The sequence below is a fragment of the Ailuropoda melanoleuca genome, chromosome 13 (genome assembly GCF_002007445.2).
Source record: "Ailuropoda melanoleuca isolate Jingjing chromosome 13, ASM200744v2, whole genome shotgun sequence".
NCBI classification, from domain to species: Eukaryota; Metazoa; Chordata; class Mammalia; order Carnivora; family Ursidae; genus Ailuropoda; species Ailuropoda melanoleuca.
The window spans coordinates 28,686,910-28,707,307 of NC_048230.1; the positions used below are offsets into that span (position 1 = coordinate 28,686,910).

Below are 20,398 nucleotides of genomic sequence, written 5' to 3' on the forward strand. Positions count from 1 at the left end.
TGTCAATGTCTGGGCATTTCCCAGACAGGACACCGCCCCAAACTAGTTTCTACTTTTAGCTCAACCGCGGCAAATTTCCTTAAATATCACTAGGAACTCGGCTCCGCCCACATGCCCCCACACGGTTGGTTCGAATGCTCCCGGGGTTAGTTCAATCCTAGGGATTTTTCCGAGTCTATTGGCGGAGCAAATCGGAAATCCTTTTGCTTTTCTGATTGGCCGCGCGAGGCATTGGGGCGGGGCGTGTGGGAGTGTCTCGCCGGGACGCCGGGAGCTGTCATTGGAAGATGAACCCGGCATTTTCAGAGCTTCGTGCCGTCGCCTAGGTGGCGAGGGGCGGGCCTCCTCGCGACTAGGCGCTTATTGTCCTTTACATTGGCCAGACATGTCGTCACTCACGGGACTTCGAGCTCATTGGTACCAAAGCTCCAAGAAGCGGTGGATGATTGGTTGGTTGCGGTTCCCTCCCCCGCGCCGGTCGCCATTTTGCAGAAGGAGCCGAAATCTGAAAGGCAGTGGTGTGGGTAACCGTGCTGAGTGTGGCGACAGGTGAGTCGCGGGCTGGGGAGAAGGGGCGGCAGGAGTTAAATCCAGGCCTGGCTGGATTTCCGCACCATCAGCGGGCGGGAAACCAGAAAGCAGCAGTTGGCCTGCGGAAAGGGGTTGGGATCCCTGCCTCTTCTCCACCCTCTGTAGGGCCGGCGCTGCGGGGACCCGAGGGAAGCTTGGCGCGTCCACCCGTGGTCCTCCGCTCTCCCGAGGGCCGGCACCTCGAGAGGGAGCTCCCGAGAGCCGTCGGGGGCCTCACCGCCGTACATCCCTGATGGATAGTTGGTGCTCGTGGCAGGGAAGGGTGAGCGGGCCAAAGAGGCCCTGGGGTCGGGGACGTTTTTCCCCAGAGGTCTCCAGAGACTCGGCGGGATTTGGGCGCCTCTGGCAAATGAGTGGGAAGAAGAGGAATAGAGAAGCGGGAGGGAAAACCTAGGTAGTGTACTGTGTGTAGTTAGGAGGGGGAATCGAGTACGAGTATTTGCCTCAGAGGACATCTAAGTGGGAAGAACCTTCCTCCTCCACCCCTAGCACGTTCCTTACAGTTTTTCTCATTTATGCGATTTGTCTTTTTTCGGAAACAAAGACAAGGCATCTTTAGTTTTGTCGCTCAACAAGATTTTGACCGCTGCAGTGCTCTGGACGTTTATATACTTTACATACAGACCTACTATGAATGATTAAAGCATTCATCATTCTTCGGTTGTAGCAGTTCACTTTTACTTCATTTATGTATGGGATAAATGCTCTTCTTTTCTCTGGTTGTAGAATGGAATGGTGTATGCTTGGACATCATCCATGTTAAGCTACTGTGGGAAACCGTTGAATTTCAGACGTGGGGCCTCCGGAATCTGGACCTCCCCTCTGAGGTCACTAGGGTCCAGATGAATGGGAGGTTGGCTGTTCTTGTTGCATTTTCCCTCTGCTCTGCCCTGGAGCAAAGTTTTTATTTGGTTAGCAGTTTATTTTATTTATTTAGTTTAGTTTGTTTTTTTGAGGAGGGGGAGAGGGAGAGAGAAAATCTTAAGCAGGCTCCACGCCCAGCAGAATCCAATGACAGGCTGGATCTCACCACCCTGAGATCATACCTGAGCGGAAATTAAGAGTCTCGTGCATAACCCACTGAGCCACCCAGGCACCGCTGGTTAGCAGTTTAAAAGGAAAATCATAGTGTTTGAAGCAAGGACTTTTTTTTTTTTTTTAAAGATTTTATTTATTTATTCGACAGAGATAGAGACAGCCAGCGAGAGAGGGAACACAAGCAGGGGGAGTGGGAGAGGAAGAAGCAGGCTCATAGCAGAGGAGCCTGATGTGGGGCTCGATCCCACAACGCCGGGATCACGCCCTGAGCCGAAGGCAGACGCTTAACCGCTGTGCCACCCAGGCGCCCCTTTTTTTTATTTTTGAAGAATCTTTGTAGACTTTCAGGAGCTTGGTTAGAGGTGCAGACACAGGACTACTTTTAAGTCTTCAGAATGTCAGGCTTACACTTCAAATAGGCTGATGTGTTGAAAGACCGTAAAATAAAGTTCTGCAAAGCTAGTCTGTCTTTACTATTGCCTTTCTTTATAGAATCTATCATGCATGCTTCTAAAAAATAAAATATTGAAGACTTATGCTGTTCGAAGTCAATATAGTGATTACATTTTGGGAGGTAATGATTGGGATGGTAGACAAAGAGATCTGGGTCGCTGGTAATCATATTTTGACATTTCATTGAACTGGTTATTGTGTGTGTTTTTATCTGTATGTAAATTACATTTCAATAAAAAGTTAAAAGAAATTGGTTGAGAGGTAGGTGATGGTCAACACTGGATGCTATGGGATCTGCTCAGCTCTTTTCGTAGTCAGTTTCTCTGTTAGCAGTGTGGTGTCTTAATGCTGTATTTCCTCCCCTCTGAAATTGTTTTAGGTTCTTTTCTGGGTGTTGATACTGTTTGCTAGCCAAAGGACACTACTAAATTTCTAAGAGATACTGATATTTAATCTGCCTTAAGGACTTTGCTTCACATCCGGTAAAATAAACTGGTTCCCTGCTTCATTAGTTCTCATTTCAAGAGAGTTTAGATGTATTTGTTTTGGTATTGCTTCCATACATAGGCTGACCAAAGCCTGCTGCCATAGTGGTTGGGCCATTGAGACTATGTTTCCACTTACCCCACTTGGATGCTGCAGGGGAAAAGAGAGTTTTCTGACAAGGCATCAAAAGGCTTAGTTGAATTTCCCTTTGAAAACAAGACACACTACTCCTTCTTGGCCAAATTATACTTAAGATTGTTTCATTTTTTTTACTAGGAGTCACCTTTAATAGAGCCCTGTGTTTTATGTATGGTGTTTATCTCTGCAAAGAACAGTTGCTTGACTTGCCTTTCTTTTCATTCAGGTAACGGAATTCAGTCACAATGGGGAACGTTTTTGAAAAACTGTTTAAAAGTCTATTTGGGAAAAAAGAGATGCGGATTCTTATGGTGGGTTTGGATGCAGCTGGAAAAACCACCATCTTGTATAAATTGAAACTGGGAGAGATTGTGACTACCATCCCTACGATAGGTATGTTTACGACCTGTGACAAGACCGGTTTACAAGTTAGTATGTTACACATTTACATGCCTTTTATATTATTGAATACTTCTTTTTGAAAATCTTGTCTGCCCCAAGAGCATAAACTTTTTGAGGCCCAAAGTAGGTAATATAGAATTTCCTAATTGCTCCCTGGCATCTCTAGGACCCTTGCTAGGTTTATGGGACAATCAAAGGGACACATTTAGGATAAGCACAATTAACCTTATCTGCTTGGCAAAAAAGAAAAAGATAATGATTAAAACAGGGAGGACAGGGGTCCCTGGCTGGCCTAGTCGGTACAGCTTGTGACTTTTTTTTTTTTTTTTAAGATTAATTTTAGAGAGACAGAGAGCAAGCTTTGTGGGGGAGGAGCAGAGGGAAAGGGAGAGAAACCCAAGCAGACTTCACACTGAGCGCGGAGCCCAACGCGGGGCCTCTCAGGACCCCAAGATCACGACCTGAGCTGAAACCAAGATTCCGATGCTTAACTGACTGAGCCACCCAGGTGCCCCAGAGCCTGTGACTCTTGATCTGGGGGTTTTGAGTTCGAGCCCCACGTTGGGGGTAGAGATTACTTTAAAATAAAATCTTAAATAGACAAACAGGGAGGGCAGTTATGCCTAGGCCTGAGATGGGAGCTAGGAATCTGCTATTGCCTCTTCAGCCCGTCTTCCTTCCAGCTGGCCTTTCTAAGTGGAAGCATGTCCACAGGAAGTATGTTCCTAGGGTTTAAACATGCGGTGTGATTTCCTTCACTTTGGCTCAAGCCAATTCCTTGAGCTGGTGTCCAGCTGAGGAATCTGATTTGTTCCAGTGCTGGAGAACCTGGCAGTGTAGTTATTTTGGCAAACCAGCACTGTGTTCGGGGCCATTTAAGGATTTCGCAAAGGCGGTTTCGATAGGACTTAATCTTGGCCTTCTGAACTGCCTCTAGATTCAAACTCCTGAGTGAGAATAGGCCCCCCCAGGATGGCATGTGAGGTCAGTAGTGTTCTGAATGTTGGATTAGTCACAGGAACCAAATGATCAACTTCCAACTTGGGCAGTAGTTTCAGAGATTGCAACATTTGGAGAAGGAGGAAACCAGATGGAGAAAACGTTCACATCCACAATTTAGAAGAATGTTATTAGTCCAAAATGAGAATAGCATAATTGCTTGGTTTTCTCCAATTATAAAAATAATTCATGCTTCCATAATTCTAGACATATAGCAAAACATAAACAAGTGTTAAAAAAACACTCTACTGTTAAGATTTTGGTCAGCATCTTTGTAAAATCATATGCATGCTATTTTCAAACTTACTTTGCATTAAACAGTATGTTTGGATCTCTTTCTATATTATTTCTTCCCTGTGGAATGCTTTCCTGTCTTTTTCCTTAGCCTCCTCCCCCTTTCTGTAGCTAATGCCAGCTCATTCTTTTGGTCTTAGTTTAACCATTATTTCTCAGGGACACCCTTCCTGATAGCCTAGACTGGTTTTCCCCTGTTAAAAGTTACCATAGTAACCAAAACTTCTTAGTAATTCTCAACGCATTGGCCGTTGCTTGCACACTTCTCTTCCTTCCAGCAGCATGTAGATAAGGGCAGGAACCAAGTCTGTCGTTTTCACCATTGTTCCCAAGCCCCTGGCAAAATGCCTGGCACACAGTAGCTGTCCAGTAAATATTTGGTGAATGAATGGGATACCAGTCTTGTAGATTGTGAAATTAATGGTCCCCAGTGAATCATCCCTCTCAGTGTCCACCGCCATGTGCAGTCCCCTTCTATAGTGATGCTGAGGTTGGCCACATGGCTTGCTTTGGCCAAGGAAACATCAGCAAGTGTCATTCAAACAAAGATTGAATAAGTGTTTGTACCTTGAGGCTTGTACTTTTGGAACACTGCCACCACCATAACAGGATGCTCAGTGTCCCTTGAGAATGAAAAGACAACCTGGAGAGAGAGTAGCCCAGTCCACCCCTCAAGGGGCTCCATAGCTGAAGCCCAGGCAACTCACAGAATTATTGGGGGTGGAGGCAGAATCATTATTCTAAGTCACTAAGTTTTGGGGCTTAAATAACAACTGATACAGATTGACATCAAATTTTAGGAACTGGATAATATTCCATTATGTGGCTATATTTTTAATGAATTTCCATTGATGGTTGATTCAGTTATTTGCAGTGGTTCTTTGTAAATGATGCTGAAGTAAGCATCTTTAACATTTTTGCAAACATGTACTTTACTTCTTGCAGTAATTTCTGGAGAAGGATTGCTATGTTAAAACTAATGTACATTTAGGGGCACCTGGCTGGCCCAGTCCATAGAGCATATGACTCGATCTCGGGGTTGTGAGTTTAAGCTGCACATTGGCATAGAGTTTACTTAAAAAAAAAAAAAACAAACTAAAAAAACCCCCCAAACCTGCAAACTTATGTACATTTAAAATGTGGGTACACATTGCCAAACTTCTCTCCAAAAAGGTTGTGTCATCAGCTGTTAAAAAGTGTTCATTTCTCCAGGGAATTTGCCAATCTGTTGGAAAAAAAAACACTGATTTTTATTTGGATCTCTTTTATTGTAAGTGAATATAGTCAAATATTCATTGGCTGTTTGTGTTTGTTGTATGACTCAATTTTATTTAGTTAGTTTTTTTAAGCTTTTATTTATTTGAGAGAGTGAGAGAGAGCATGTGTGCGTGTGCCAGGGGAGGGGCAGCGAGAGGGGGCGAGAGAATCTCAAGTAGACTCCCAGCTGAGCACAGAGCCCGTTGTGAGACTCAGTCCCACAACCCTGAGATCACGACCTGAGCCAAAATCAAGAGTTGGACGCTTAACTGACTGAGCCACCTGGGTGCCCCTTATTTATTTATTTTTTAAGTAGTCTCCATGTCCAACTTGGGGCTTGAACTCAGCCAGGCACTCCAATCCATGTCTTGATTTTAATTTGGTTCTATTGTTTTTTCTTTTTGTTGGCATGTTTCTAGGTCTCTTAACAATTTGAAGAAATACATCATGGGTCAGGAACAACTCTTGTCATCTGTTAGCTTTCTAGTCAGTTGTATTTCAACCTCATTTTTTCTGTGTTTTGCCATATAGAATTTTAGGCAGTCAAATTTACCAAAAATTTTTTTTTAAGATTTTATTTATTTATTTATCTATTTATTTGAGAGAAAGAGAGAGAGAGAGTGTGTATGAGTGGGAGGAGGAGGAGTAGAGGGACAAGCAGTCTCCCTGATGAGTGTGGAGCCTCATGTGGGGCTCAGTCCCACAACCCTGAGATCACAACCTGAGCCAAAGGCAGACACTTAGCTGACTGAGGCACTCAGGCACCCACCAATTTTTTTCTTTTTTTTAGCTTTGATATCATTTTTAGAAAGGTCTTCCTTACTCCAAGGTCATAAAAGTATTCACCGGTATTTTCTGCTGCTAATTTTCTGTGGTTTTTTTTTTTTTTAAAGATTTTATTTATTTATTTGACAGAGATAGAGACAGCCAGCGAGAGAGGGAACACAAGCAGGGGGAGTGGGAGAGGAAGAAGCAGGCTCACAGCGGAGGAGCCTCATGTGGGGCTCGATCCCATAACACCGGGATCACGCCTTGAGCCAAAGGCAGATACTTAACCGCTGTGCCACCCAGGCGCCCCTTTCTGTGTTATTTTTATTTTATTTTAAAAAACATTGAAATATTTTATTTATTTGAAGTTTATTTTTCTGTTATGAGTAAGGTAGGGATTTAGTTATATTTTTCAAATGGTAGGCCAGTGTTGTCCAATAGAACATTCTGCAGTGATGGAAGTGTTCTGTGTCCATGCTGTCCAGGGTGGTAGCTGTAGCCACCAGTGGCTCTTGAACACTTGAAATGTGGCTGGTGTGATTGAGGACCTCACTTTTTAATTTTACTTAATTTAATTTTATTAAAAAAAATTTTTTTTCTGTTTTCTGTTTTTTGTTTTTGTTTTGTTTTGTTTTTTTGGTGCTGAAACCCAGGAGTGAATAAAAAATTTTTAGGGGCGCCTGGGTGGCACAGCGGTTAAGCGTCTGCCTTCGGCTCAGGGCGTGATCCTGGTGTTGTGGGATTGAGCCCCACATCAGGCTCCTCTGCTGGAAGCCTGCTTCTTCCTCTCCCACGCCCCCTGCTTGTGTTCCCTCTCTCACTGGCTGTCTCTATCTCTGTCGAATAAAGAAATAAAATCTTTAAAAAAAAATTTTTTTTAAAGTTTTGTATTTAAGTAATCTTTGCACCCAACATGGGGCTCGAACTCACGACCCTGTGGTAGAGAGTCACGTGCTCTTCCGACTGAGTCAGCCAGGCCCCCCCAATTGTACTTAATTTTAATTAAATCCAAATAGCCACGTATGTATTGGACCTGTGCAGGGGTAGACAGTTGTCCACACCCATTTATTGGATAGTTTTTCCATGTTGACTTTGTTTATTATTTTATTTTAATTTCGTTTTAGATTTTATTTATTTACTTATTAGAGAGAGAGAGAGAGAGCCAGGGGAGGAGAAGAGGGAAAGCAGACTCTGTGCTAAGCATGGAGCCCGACACGGGGCGTGATCTCATGACCCTGATCTCATGACCCAAGCCGAAATCAAGAGTCAGACGCTTAACTGACTGAGCCACCCGGGTGCCCCATCCTTGCTGATTTTAAATGCCTTCTTTATAATATACTAAGTTTTCATAAGTATGTGTGTCTTTTTCTAGACAACTCCCTGTTGTAGTCATTTGAACTTAATCATTTCATGTATTACTAAGGTTTGGTAATATCTTTACAAATTTGTTATCTGTTTTCAGAGAGTTCCTGGTTACGTTTACTTGCTTATTTTTCCAGATTACATTTAAGATCATTTTCCTAAGTTTCCTGCCCCACCTCCCTTCCCTCATCACTTGAGGATTAGAATGGCACTAAATTTATACATTTATAGCAAGAATTGAGATTGTTGCAATGTAGTAAGTGCCCCTTGCTAAAACAAGACAGGACTCAAAGGAAGCCGAGGAGAGATTATTTTCCCCCCTTATTTTAAGTATTTTAGTGAAGCATAAATGTGTAGGTAAGTGATATAACCACATTATGTGTTTTGAGAGTTTTGATTGGAAAATGGTGAATGGATGGAGAGAGGAAGATTAGCTGCAGATAGATTAGTTAGATCGCTTCAATAATTGAGGCTAGAAATGACTATCTCTTGGGTTAGGGTGACTTTTAGATATTTAGGAGGTTGAATTGGTAAGATTTGATAATGAGATTTTTAGGGGTGAGAGAGTTCCTCCCAAATTTCCAGCTTGTGGGATGAAGTCAGTGCAGGGGTAACTAGGAGAGGAACAACTTAGAGGGCCAGGGTTCTTTTTTTTTTTAAGTAGGCTCCATGCCCTGCATGGAGTGAAATGTGGGCTCGAACTCATGACCCTGAGATCAAGACCTAAGCTGAGATTGAGTCGGATGCTCAACCAGTGGAGCCACCCAGGCACCTCTAGAGAGGTGGGGATCTTATTTTCAGTTTTGACATAATGCCTTATTGCAGCCTTTGAGATATCTAATCAAAGACGTTGGATAGAAGGTTGGATTATGAGCCTGAAGCTCAGGAGATCTGGGATGGGATAATGTAAATTCGAGAGTTGTTAGCACAGAGGTGGTAATGAACCCCACGAGTGAATGAGATTACTTCCTGGGGCTGTGGAAAGAGGAGCTTGGATGGGGTAGGACAGAATCACAGGAACTCCATCATTTAAGGATCGATTAAATGTGGTTGAGCTCACTAAGTAGACCAGGGTTCAGCCATGGAAATATAAGGAAACGGGAAACCAGGGAAGAGTTTCAAGGAGGGAGTGAGCAGTAGTGTCAGAAAATCAAATTGCGCAAGACCTGAAGAGCATCTGTTGGATATACTGCCATGGTGATCATTGCTCACCTTGACCAGGCCAGCTGTGTAATACGGTGAAGCAGAAGGTGCTCGTGGGTGAGAAGTGACACAGTGGGTGCAGTGAATGTAACTAAGCTGCTTAGAGAAGTTTGGCTTTGATAGGGAAAATAGAGGGTGATAGCAGGTGAAGATGTGGAGTCAAGGAAGGGCTTTTTTGAAAGATGTAAAGACTTAAGCATGCTGAGAAGAACAGAATGGAGACTTCGGAGAGGTCCAGACTGTATGGGTGGATGGAATCGGCATTGGATAGTTGCCCCCTTCTCTTCTAAGAGGGAGAGAAAAAAGTATGGGTACAGATGGTAGTTAGGTTTCTATGCTGTGTGGTGGGAGGTGGAAGTCAGTCTCATTAATGGCTTCTGTTTGCTCTGAAGTATGCTGGAAGATGTGCTGAGAGAAAGAGGGCACGTGTGAGGTTGGAGAGAGTAGAGGAGTTTTGAGATACCCGTCATGATGAATGGAAGAGCAAAGCTGACTAACATACTGTGTTCGTAAGCAAGAGAGATTTTCTTTTTAAATTAAGCTCAACGTAGGGCTTGAACTCAAGACCCCGAGATCAAGAGTTGCATGCTGTACTGGCTGAGCCAGCCAGGCACCCCCTGTAAGCTAAAGATCTTTGACTAGCAAGTTGCTTTGTAAATTAAAAGTACTGTCCAAATGTTAGCTGAAATTCATTTGAATTGTTCAACAGAAGTCTTCATTAAAAATTTTCTCTATCTTCCCAATTTAGGTTTCAATGTGGAAACGGTAGAATATAAAAATATCAGCTTCACGGTCTGGGATGTTGGTGGCCAGGACAAAATCAGACCTTTGTGGCGACATTATTTCCAGAACACCCAAGGTAAAGATTGTCCAGTCTGTGGCCTTGGATGCATTTGTATTAAATGTGTCTAAAGATGGATGCGTGAAGCAAAACCTTGTACTCTGCTGTCCTTGGACTGTCCGTCATTCCTTCTCTTCCGATGACCCACTACACTTACCAGGGAGTTTTCTTTTTGGAAAATGGTCCCTGCCTTAGGAAAAGTACTCGGGCATTAATGCGCTACACAGAAAACTGCTCTTAATGCAGACTAGTTAAAAATGGCTATCCTGATGAATTTTGTCTTTTGGTTAATTGAAAGCTGTATGTGCCTCAGATGAGGTACCAGTTTGGGAGAATTTGAGTTCATAAACTCTTTTAAACTTGTTGAGAATATCTAAAAATCATGCCACTGGTGAGAAAGAGAGGAACAGGCATGGCTGGAACCTCAAATGCCAGCATCTTGTGTGGCCATGGTCCCTCCCTGCTGCCCTGCTATTCTAGAAGTGCATGAATCGACACGTGTATCCCAGATCATTACCTTATTTCCTTATCACTGGTTTCTGGGGGGTTTTTTTTGGCTTTTCTTTTTTTTTCTTTTTTTTTTTTTTTTTTAAGATTTTATTTATTTGTCAGAGAGAGAGAGCGAGCACAAGCAGGGCGAGCAGCCGGCAGAGGGAGAAGCAGGGTCCCCACGGAGCAAGGAGCCCGATGCAGGACTCGATCCCAGGACCCTGAGCTAAAGGCAGACGTTTAATCGACTGAGCCACCCAGGCATCCCCTTATCACTGGTTTCTTAAAAGTTGGCGTTTTAATGGGTCAGCTCCCCTATCAATCCACTTGAGGTTTTTGTCCATGGATTTTGTGTTGGATCAATGCTACCTTACAGAATATTGCCTCTCAAAATATCCATAAACTCTTCTCCTAGTTTTTACACCCTGATTCTCCGGTAGAATCATAACCAGATGGCATCTCCACGCTTACTTTAGAACTTATTTGGAGTCTTAATTTTGAACATTCTGCAACGGGTGGTGTTAGCATCGCATGCATTTCATGGTAAAGACTTGTGTTTGTCGGTCTCGTCAGACCCAGGGCTCACACCAGCTGGCCCTTTAGATTTTAGATCATTGGTGCAGCACTTTGCGGTTTTTGTCTCTGGATTGGATTATTTTTCCTCAAAGTAGTGCATTTATCTTTTTTTTTTTTTTAACTTTTCGTTACTAGAAAAATCAAAACAAATACAAGGAGGGAGAGGCTACATAATGAACCCCCTTGTGCTCGTTGCCCAGCTTCCACAGTTACCAGTGTTTTGCCCAGAGCATGTTCTAGCAAATCCCAGACAGGCTATATGAGACCTTCTGCTCATATATCCTTCAGTTTTCATTTCAAACTGATAAAGCCTTTTTTTCCCCCAAAATTAATATTAATTCTTTCATGCCAAATACCCAGTCCTTAATCGAGTTTCTCCAGTTGCATCAAATATGTCCTTTCCGTATTAGATTTGCCTGCGTCAGAAACCAAAGTTCACACATTGCATTTCATTGTTCTGTCCTTTAGTCTCTTATTCTACAACAGTTCCTCTCCAGAAACACTTTGCCTCTGTGCCATTGTTTTTGTTAGAGGTTTATCCCATATTCTGGATTTGGCTGATTATTGTGATGTTACTTGTTTGTCTTTGGATATCTTGTAAAGTGGGAGTTCTAGAGGCTTGATTAGGTTCTGGTTCATTTTGGCGACAAGAATACCTCACAAGTGGTGCTGTGGATTCCTCTTGTGTCACATCCTAACACAGAAGTTTGGCCGTCACACTTTTAGGGATGCTGAGTGAGTTCAGATGGTATCAGCTTAATTCTCCCAAAATAAAGTTCCCTTTCACCTACTGATTTGAGCATTCATGGAAGACTATTACCTAGGTCTGTTATTTCATTAGAGTTACAGAACGGTGGGTTTTCTAGATCTTGTCATTTCATCTGTATTTTTTAGCTGAAATCCTACTAAACAAAGAATTCCTTCATCAGATACTTGTTTCTCTGAAATATAGTGTATATAACAAAGGCAGAAAAAGTGCTTAATTCTTTCCCTTTATTGATCTTCAGACAGACAGCTTGATACCCTAGCAACTTCCATGATGACTCTTAGATTTTTGTGTCTTTGTGTTTCAGTCCACTGCAGACCGTACTTTTGATACCTGGAATGTTTGTCTGTCTTGGCTTGGCACCTGCCATTTTGGCCAGACTATTGCAGTTCCTTGTTAGTTAATAAAACGAGAAAGCATGGGTTTGAACCACAGCTCTGCTATGAAACCTTGGGAAAGTTATTCTTTTCTGTCTCCGTTTCCTTATCTATAAAACAGAGGCAATACCTGCTGTGTTGGATGATTTGGCTTAAATGAGATGGCTTTTGTAAAATGTTTAGTTCTGTGGTTGGAAGATAGTAGGCACTCAGGTGGGAGCCTCTATTAGTCTGGTTTCTCCAGAGAAAACAGAACCAACGATGGATGGAGATCTAGACACATATATGTATCAGATTTATTGTAAGGAATTGGCTCACATGGTTACGGAGGCTGAGCAGTCCCAGGATCTCCATTTGGCAGGCAGGGGAGCCGGCAGAGCCGAAGGTGGACGGTCCAGTCCGAGGGCAGAGACGTTTCTCCGCTCGTCTTGTGCTCTCTTCAGGCCTTCCGTGGATTGGAGAGGCCCCTGGCACGCTGGGAAGGGCAGTCAGCTTTACTCAGTCTACTGATGCAAACGTTCTTAACCTCAGCCGGAAGCACCCTCACAGACACACCCAGAGTAACGTTTTACGGAATGTCTGGGCAACCCGTGGCCCAGTCAAGCAGATGCATAAAATTAACCATCATCGAGCCCAAATTGTGAGAGGTTTTACTTCCTCATTCTCTGGCAGGAGTCCTTTTGCCTGCTCGATGTAATGTCACCTTCAGTCACCAAGTTGAAATGCCTTTTTGTTTTCAATCTTCTATTCATAACAAGCCCAGTTTTATGGGACTTCAGTAATTTGCTGTGATGGTGGCCGCCTGGCTATGATCTAGGACCCTGTGGAGGGAGGGGGGAGGCAGTTAACTCTTCGTGAAACTAGCAAATGGGGACTGTTGGAAAAGTGGATTTGCTGTCTGTGGTGGGTCCAGACAGCTCAGCCAGGAGTAGCCTTGGATGCTGCCCTATTTCTCTTGCCAGCTTCTCAAAGGTCAAGCTGTCTTTTTTAGTTTAAAATTTTTTCATCAGTACGTTGAGTACGACAGACTTAATGATAGCTTTTAGCTCTCCATGAAGACGCTTAACTGTGTGTTCACTTAGGCTTTACTTGTATAGATTGAAATTTGAACTTGTTTATATGTGATTTCTTAGTTGATTATATTATATAGAGTGCATAAAATGGTCCATTAGTTCTCATGTGAAAAGATTTTTCTTCTTGATTGTAGGTTCAGTTATTTTAATTCATTAAATGGGAGTGCATTTATATGGTTCAAAATTCCAAAAGATAGAAAAGTATATAAAGAAAAGTCATTGTCTCATTCCTGTCTCCTCACCACCCACTTGCCCTCCCGTAGACGAGCACTTTTATTTCTTGTATATTGGTCCAAAGATATTTTATGCATGTGCAAGCAGCTGTAAATATATGTCCCCCCCCTTTTAAAACAAATTGTAGTATACTATTTATGTGTAAATTGACCTTTCCTAGGTGTTTCCAGTTCAAAAGTGAAGTCAGTCTTTTGTTTCTCAGATACGGATTTACATAAAAACAGTATAAAATGGGCCCTAATATTTATAAACCCTTATTAGGAACGGCAAAGGGATTATATGTCTGCCACCACCCTGTCAGTTTTGCAAGGATCTCCTCGAATTTCTGGATACCCTGGTTTGCTTAGTTATGGTCGGAGTCCTGGTTATACTGCTGGTAGCACAGCACATCTTTGGGGGACGCTCTGAATGTTCTGCAGTTTTTAAATCTGATGTGATACAACAGACGTGACTTTGACGCGCATGCAGTCCCCAAACACTCAGAACCCGTGTGAGCTCGTGTCTGCTGCAGTTGGCTGCCGCAGAGCTGGTCGGGCAGCTGGTGGGCGGGCTGAGGAGGCCGGAGGGAAGGCAGGTAGGGCCGGCACCGATGTTTCCCTCCCAGGCATAGCTGTGAAATCCCAGTGTCCGAAGGAGCCAGGAGGACATCTTGTCTACATCTTGGCTACTACATTTCTCCTACCAGGACGGTCCCTTTGGCAGTGTCCCCACAAGTGGTGGCTGAAGCTGGGCACACGTGTCTCCAGTGATGGGGTCGTGTCCTGAGGCAGCCCATTGCATCTTCAGTTCTGTTGACTCTGTCGACTTCCTGTAGTTTGTACCCATTGATTTCCAGCGTACAACCAGAGCTATCTAAGACAAGTGCAACCTCTCTTTATGGCATAGCTCTTCAGATACGTAAGGACAGCTGTCAATCCCTCCAATGAGTCTTTTGTCTCGATAAAATACCCCCAGCATATCAGTTCTTTTTCGTCTGGCATGGTATCTCATTCCTTTACCATCCTAGTCATTTTTCGAATCCTTCCAGGTTGCCTGTGTTTCAGAGTGTGGGGCCCAGCAGCGACCACGTAATATTCGCAGGATGTTCTGACTGCCGGGCGACGGAGAAGGCTTTTTCTCGCCCATGTCCTAGAAACTGAGCTGCCATCACTGCTCTTGATACAGCCTAGGAGTTCTGGCAGCCGCTTCACATTTTTGTCACACAGAGGGCTTACTGTCAGCTAACCACCAAGTTCTTACTATCATTATTGCCGCAGGGACTACTGCTGAGAGGGTCTTCCCCAGTCTGTATTTGGGTGTACGTTGGATTTCCCCCTGGGGAGTCCTCTGGTGATCGTCCTGGCCCAGCCAGTGTAGCAGCAACCCCGTCTGTGCAGGGTTCAACAAGCTTGGCTTAGACTCAGTGTGGTGGTATGTTTTTTCGACCTGTCTCTTGCTTCCTGAGGATTCTCTGATGTCTAGTATGGGATCCTGCAAAGATTTCCCGACAGCAACGTCCTGGAGTTGGGCCAGACATCACAGGTGAGGGGCACAAGACTCCCTCCCTTCAGACACCTGCTGTAAATGTGAGGGTCCCCAGAACATTGTCCTTTCCGTGTGGCGTCGGGATGCACCACCTCCAGCACCCTGATGCGTGACGACTACAGAGTATTGCCAACCAGGGATGCTTACCTGAACTTTGATGTCCCTGGTTTTTATTGGGACTTTGTTATGTAAACAGGATGTAGAAGTGAAGTGATTAAGCAGGAGCCTAACCTTTTCTCTATATTCTTTCTTCTGTTAAGCTGGGGAAGGCCTGGATGCTTCCGAAAAGGTAGGCTAGTGCAGTGTGAGTGGCAGGCTCCCTAATTCTGGAGAGCAGACGTTCTTCCTTAACTGATTGCTTTCAGTGAAACCATACACAGAGGTAGGGAGAAGCTGTAAGGACATATAAACACTTGCCCTTTCCAGGTTCAGATCACCAACATACTTGTGATTTCTTTTCAGGTCTGATTTTTGTGGTCGACAGTAATGACAGAGAGCGAGTCAATGAGGCCCGAGAAGAACTAACCAGAATGTTAGCAGAAGATGAGCTCAGAGATGCAGTCTTACTGGTCTTTGTAAATAAACAGGTATATTGTTGGCTTTCTGAATACTGGGACCGAAATTGCTGCCAGATGTTCACTTAAAAATATAGATATTTAAATCAGATGTCTGCCTCCCTCTCTCCAGTCCCTACCATAACCTTTCCCTCCACCTCCCTTTTTTTTTTTAAAGTAAGCTCTAGGCCCAACATGGGGCTTGAACTCACAACCCCGAGATCAAGAGCCACATGTTCTACCTACTAAGCCAGCCAAGCGCCCCCCCCCACCTCCTTTTTAGCTTATGTCTTCTGTTCATTCACTCAACAAATAGAATTGAGCATCTGCTAAGATCCAGGCATTGTTTTAGGTATTGGTGGTATAGCAGTGAGCAGCAAGACAGACAAAAAATCCCTGTGTTCATGGAGTTTACATTCTAGTGGCAGGAGAGTCAGTCAGTACATAGTATGTAATGTGTCTGCTGGACGTCGGTAGAGGAAGGTGAAGCAGACAAAGGGGGCAGGCCGCATTCAGGGGGGGCCAGAATGCCTCCATGACAAGATGACATCTGAGCAGACCTGAAGGCCAGCAGAAAGGGAGCCGAGTGGGGCTAGAAATAGCAGGCAGCCAGTGCAGCTGGAACAGAGGGGGCGGGGGTGGTGAGGGAGGCGATGGTTGCATCATATGGGGTCTTCTGTCAAGGAGGAGAAGGGGCTTCTACATAAATGTAGTGGACAGCAGTAAAGGAAGAGGGGGGGAGTGTAGAGCTGTCCCGCCTTGGGATTCAAAACGGAATGAAGCTTGGAATAGAAGGGAGTGTCGTGGAATGTACCAGCCTGAGATGACCTCAGTCGGGTTGTGATGTGTTTGCTTCAGCTTTCTCCTTCATCCATTGTGTGACTGAGCTCCTGCTCTTCTGACAGGCCTGCATCCTGTTTGTCACTTCAGATTTAGCGAAGGCATTTTCTCTTGCCCTCCAGCTCTTTGTAAACATGATTTTATTTTGTTTTATGTTATTTTATATTTTATTTTATTATGATATTTTTTAAGTAGGCTCCACACCCAGCACGGAGACCCAACGCAGGGCTTGAACTCATGACCCTGAGATCCAGACTTGAGCTGAGATTGAGTCGGCTGCTTAACCGACTGAGCCGCCCCGGTGCCCCTGTAAACATGATTTTAAATGGAGGCTGGACCATCATTCGCTCAGTCTTTACCCTACTGTTAGGTTCGATGTCAGTCCAGAATTTCACTTGTGAACATAATGGGCTTTCAAAAAGAAAATGACACTTGGTCTTTTAATGATAAAAGCAGAACATGCCCATGGTGTAAATGTGCCAGCAGTTCAGAATACCAAGTGAAATACTCAGCCTCACTCTTCAGGGTAAAATAATATTGTTAAATTTCTTCCACCTGTTTTAAGAGCTACAACTTTCTACACCTGTGTAAGCAGTTATAGGATTGTATTCCTATTTACGTTCTGGAGATCCACCTGCCTTTTCACTTAGCATATTTTGATGTCATTCCCTATCAGTATCTCTGGATCTACCTTACTACGTGCCAGGCACAGTTCTAGGAACTTGGAATGTATCAGAGGACAAGATAGAAATTCTGTCCTTGTAAAGCTTGCGTTCTAATTAGAGACAGATAATAAGTTATCAACATACCAAATAAGTCCATTTTATAATAGTCACATGTGGTGAGTGCTGCATTTGAAAAGATGAAGCAGGACAATTAGGGAGGGGTCCTGGGGCTCGGGGCCGACGGCTTTGCAGACCACCATGAGGACGCCAGCTCTTCCCTTGAGAGAGAGGGATCTGCTGCAGGGCTTTGAAAGAATGACTTGCTCTGACTTTCACTGACCACTGGGTTGGGAATAGACTCGAGGGGCACGAGCACAGGAGCAAGGAGATCAGCTCGGAAGTTACGTCAGTTCCCCAAGTTAGAAATGGTGGTGGTGGGATCGGGTGGGTGGCTGTGGAGATGGTGAGAAGTGGTCAGATCCTGCATTGCTTTGATGGCAGAGCAGTGGGTTTCCTGATGTGAAGTAGAGAGGTCAGAGAGAGAGATTGAGGATCCGCTAAGACTATGACTTAGGTTTTAGAAGAACATAATATTTCATTACATAAATGCATCATAAATGGACTTTTGACTTTTCTTTTCCAAGGATCTTCCCAATGCGATGAATGCAGCAGAAATAACAGACAAGCTTGGCTTACATTCCCTCCGCCAGAGAAACTGGTACATTCAGGCCACTTGTGCCACCAGCGGAGATGGGCTTTACGAAGGCCTGGACTGGCTCTCCAACCAGCTCAAAACGCAGAAGTGATAGGAAGCGCTCCGTTCCCCGTGCATTGTGGCAGAGTCAGCTGGCCTCTTCTGTGTGCGTGTGTGCGTGTGCGGAGCCGAGGATGGGTGTGCGGCTGGGAGTGGGAGCAGCTTTCTCACGCTGTGCCTTAGACGTGCTACAAGAAAACCAGGCTTACATTTGAAGAAGAACCAGTGTTACATTGTCAGTGCCACCTTCCATTTCAGGAGTTCCGAGGGTCAGCTTAGCAGGTGATGGAGGGGTCCATAGGGCTTTCCTGTGCACAAGACCCCGAGAGGCCCAGTGGGCGGGAGGAGGAGAGCTGGCATGGGGCCCAAGTGCAGTCCTACCGTCTTGTGTCTGGCAGCTCTGCCTGCCTGAGTCCTGTTAGATTTCAGTGGCCTTTTGTCAAAGAGGAAGGACCCGTCATTCTTCCCCATCACTGCTGGAGCTAGCAACTCACTTTCCAGTGCTTTAAAGCAAAAGATCCTCAAGAAAAAAGACACCTGCTTGCCGCAGGGCTGAAGTTCAGATTTGAACTTTTCCCTTATGTTCTTCCTGGTTTAATGTGCTTTATTTAAAGGAACTCAAGATCTTTTTCATTAGACTGTCAAGACTCCGTAACACTAGAAAATCATCCAGTCCTTCCCTCATGCTAGTTCCTTTCCCTGTTTGCCTCTTATTTGCCAAATGGAGACCGTTTGGGGTAAGTAACCCTGAGTGAGGCTAAGGCTCTTCACTGGGGCCACGTAGTCAAGCGCAGGGCCAGGTTACGGAAGCGAGGCGAGGGTCGTGTGTGTGTCCTTGTATCACCATCTCGGGTTTCAGGCTCCTGAGACTGCTGCTCCCACTTCTCTGCTCTGTGCTGAATGTTCTGTGCTCGAGGCAGGGGGTTCACTCCTGGGATGGAATCGTCACCAAGTTCAGTTGTCTCCGTTCAACTTGGGGTTTCGATTAGTTTGTGTTCCCAGAGCCACACACCTGTGAGTTCTGAGAGAGAGAGGATCGGGAGGTTCATTTTGGAGACGAAATTCCCAGCAACCCCTGTTACTGCCCCTGAGTTGGTGCTAAATTTTGCTATGAAAAGTATCTAATCCTGACCGCTCTCCACGGTGCTGACTCCCTCTTCTGGATGGCAGTAATGTCCTACGTGGAGACGTGCTTTATGTTGTCTTCAAAATATTCATAGAAACGCCTGGGGATGAGCTTGGTTTCACACGGTAGTCAGTCTAGAGCTCGTTTGTGCCGACAGCTGTTGGCCAGATGTGTACCTACGTGCTTCCCTACTTCACCTTTGAAAATTCCTTTTTCAAGAAAAATGCTTATTCAAATTACAGAGGAGGGGAATGTAAGGTGAATTTTAACAAAAGTAAACCTTGTTTATTGATAATGATGAAGTTGATATTACTAGGAAGAAGTTTCATACCATGTTAAATGTGGGGTGTAATGTTTTTCTTTAAAATATTGACTTGAAAGAATGCTCATTGCAATACTGACATCCAAGTCCAGATTCGATTTTTAACCATGGAGTAATTCCTGAGAAATATTTACGTTGTACGCCTCAAACTGGCAGGGACTGTGTCTTACCCTTTTGTATTTATGCTTAGTACAATGTACCTAGTACAGTGCTAGGCCTCATTAAGCAATTGTTGATTGGTTGGACAATAAAGAACTTGCTTTGGAAGGAGGAGAGGACAGCCATGTGCTTCTGAATGTCTTGAACGACTTTAGAATCCCTTTTCCCCTCCATCTTGGCAGACTGACTTTATGCCTTTAGCAGTACTCCTCACAGACAGTTTTCCTGGAGCTTTCAACTGTGGTCTTCTGTGATTTGGAGCTGCTGAGTTGGGGGTAAGTGGGGCCACCTCAGTATAGTAACTTTGAACGAAGACTTGGGTCCCTGAATGCCATGTTGGCTTCCCAGCTATGTCCCTTACTAGCTGCTGGCCTCAGACCATTTATCCTTAGCTTTTGTGTCTCTGAGCCTCAGTTTACTTCACTGTTAAATGGGGATAATACCTGCCTTATAGGGTTGTGTGGATTCAGTGTCTCAGACCTTTGCACACCTTGCTCTGGGGTTTCCCTGGGAATATCTTGATGTCTAAGTGTGAACAGCAGTGCTGGCTGCAAACTGGTGAACATTATTTATAGGAGAAGGGAAGTGGGGTGGTTGGGGGGGGCTATAATTAATCTCTCTCTTGCTCTATTCACCTTCTAATCCTGCTGAGTGCTCTGTCCTTTTCTGACCAGGGAGAATGCTAATGAGACCAGCCGGGATGCTTGTTCGACAAGCACACTGCTGTGTCCTACCCTCACCTGTCTGTCTTCCTTTTTTAAATTTTTATTTACTTTTTGTTCTGTGGTTTTTAATATATGCAACCACAACTACTAATTTTCAACAACCCCAAAAGAATCTCTGGATCCGTCCGTTCCCCATTCCTCCTTTCCCCCAGGCCCCCGGCAACCGCTAATCTACTTTCTGGCTTTTTCGGATTTGCCTATTCTGGGCTGGTGAGGGGCCTGGGGAGCTAGTGGGAACTCTAGAAGTGCTGAGGTGCTGTTGGCCTGACCACAGCTGGGGCCCGAGGCATCAGTCTGAGGTACAGGTGAAGCAGAATCCCCGGGGAAAGACTGCCCCCTAGGGACCACGGCATTTATTATCCTGAGAGGGAATGGGGTGCCA

General features: G+C 44.6%; 1 protein-coding gene across 1 annotated transcript; it reads left to right on the top strand.

Moving 5' to 3' along the window:
* The first annotated feature begins 396 nt into the window (after nt 1-396).
* On the top strand, nt 397-19,408 carry LOC100471307 (ADP-ribosylation factor 2). Its single transcript, XM_002928776.4, has 5 exons — nt 397-549; nt 2,933-3,099; nt 9,740-9,850; nt 15,334-15,458; nt 17,575-19,408. Exons 2-5 carry the CDS (start codon nt 2,952-2,954, stop codon nt 17,734-17,736), a joined length of 546 nt encoding a protein of 181 aa, XP_002928822.1. The 5' UTR covers nt 397-549; nt 2,933-2,951; the 3' UTR covers nt 17,737-19,408.
* The last annotated feature ends 990 nt before the right edge of the window (nt 19,409-20,398 follow it).

Excerpts from the sequence above, each read along its gene's own strand:
- LOC100471307 (XM_002928776.4), top strand. The coding sequence starts at position 2,952 with ATGGGGAACGTTTTTGAAAAACTGTTTAAAAGTCTATTTGGGAAAAAA. Across the intron at positions 9,851-15,333 it reads TTATTTCCAGAACACCCAAG|GTCTGATTTTTGTGGTCGAC; the intron begins GTAAAGATTGTC and ends ATTTCTTTTCAG. Across the intron at positions 15,459-17,574 it reads TGGTCTTTGTAAATAAACAG|GATCTTCCCAATGCGATGAA; the intron begins GTATATTGTTGG and ends TTCTTTTCCAAG.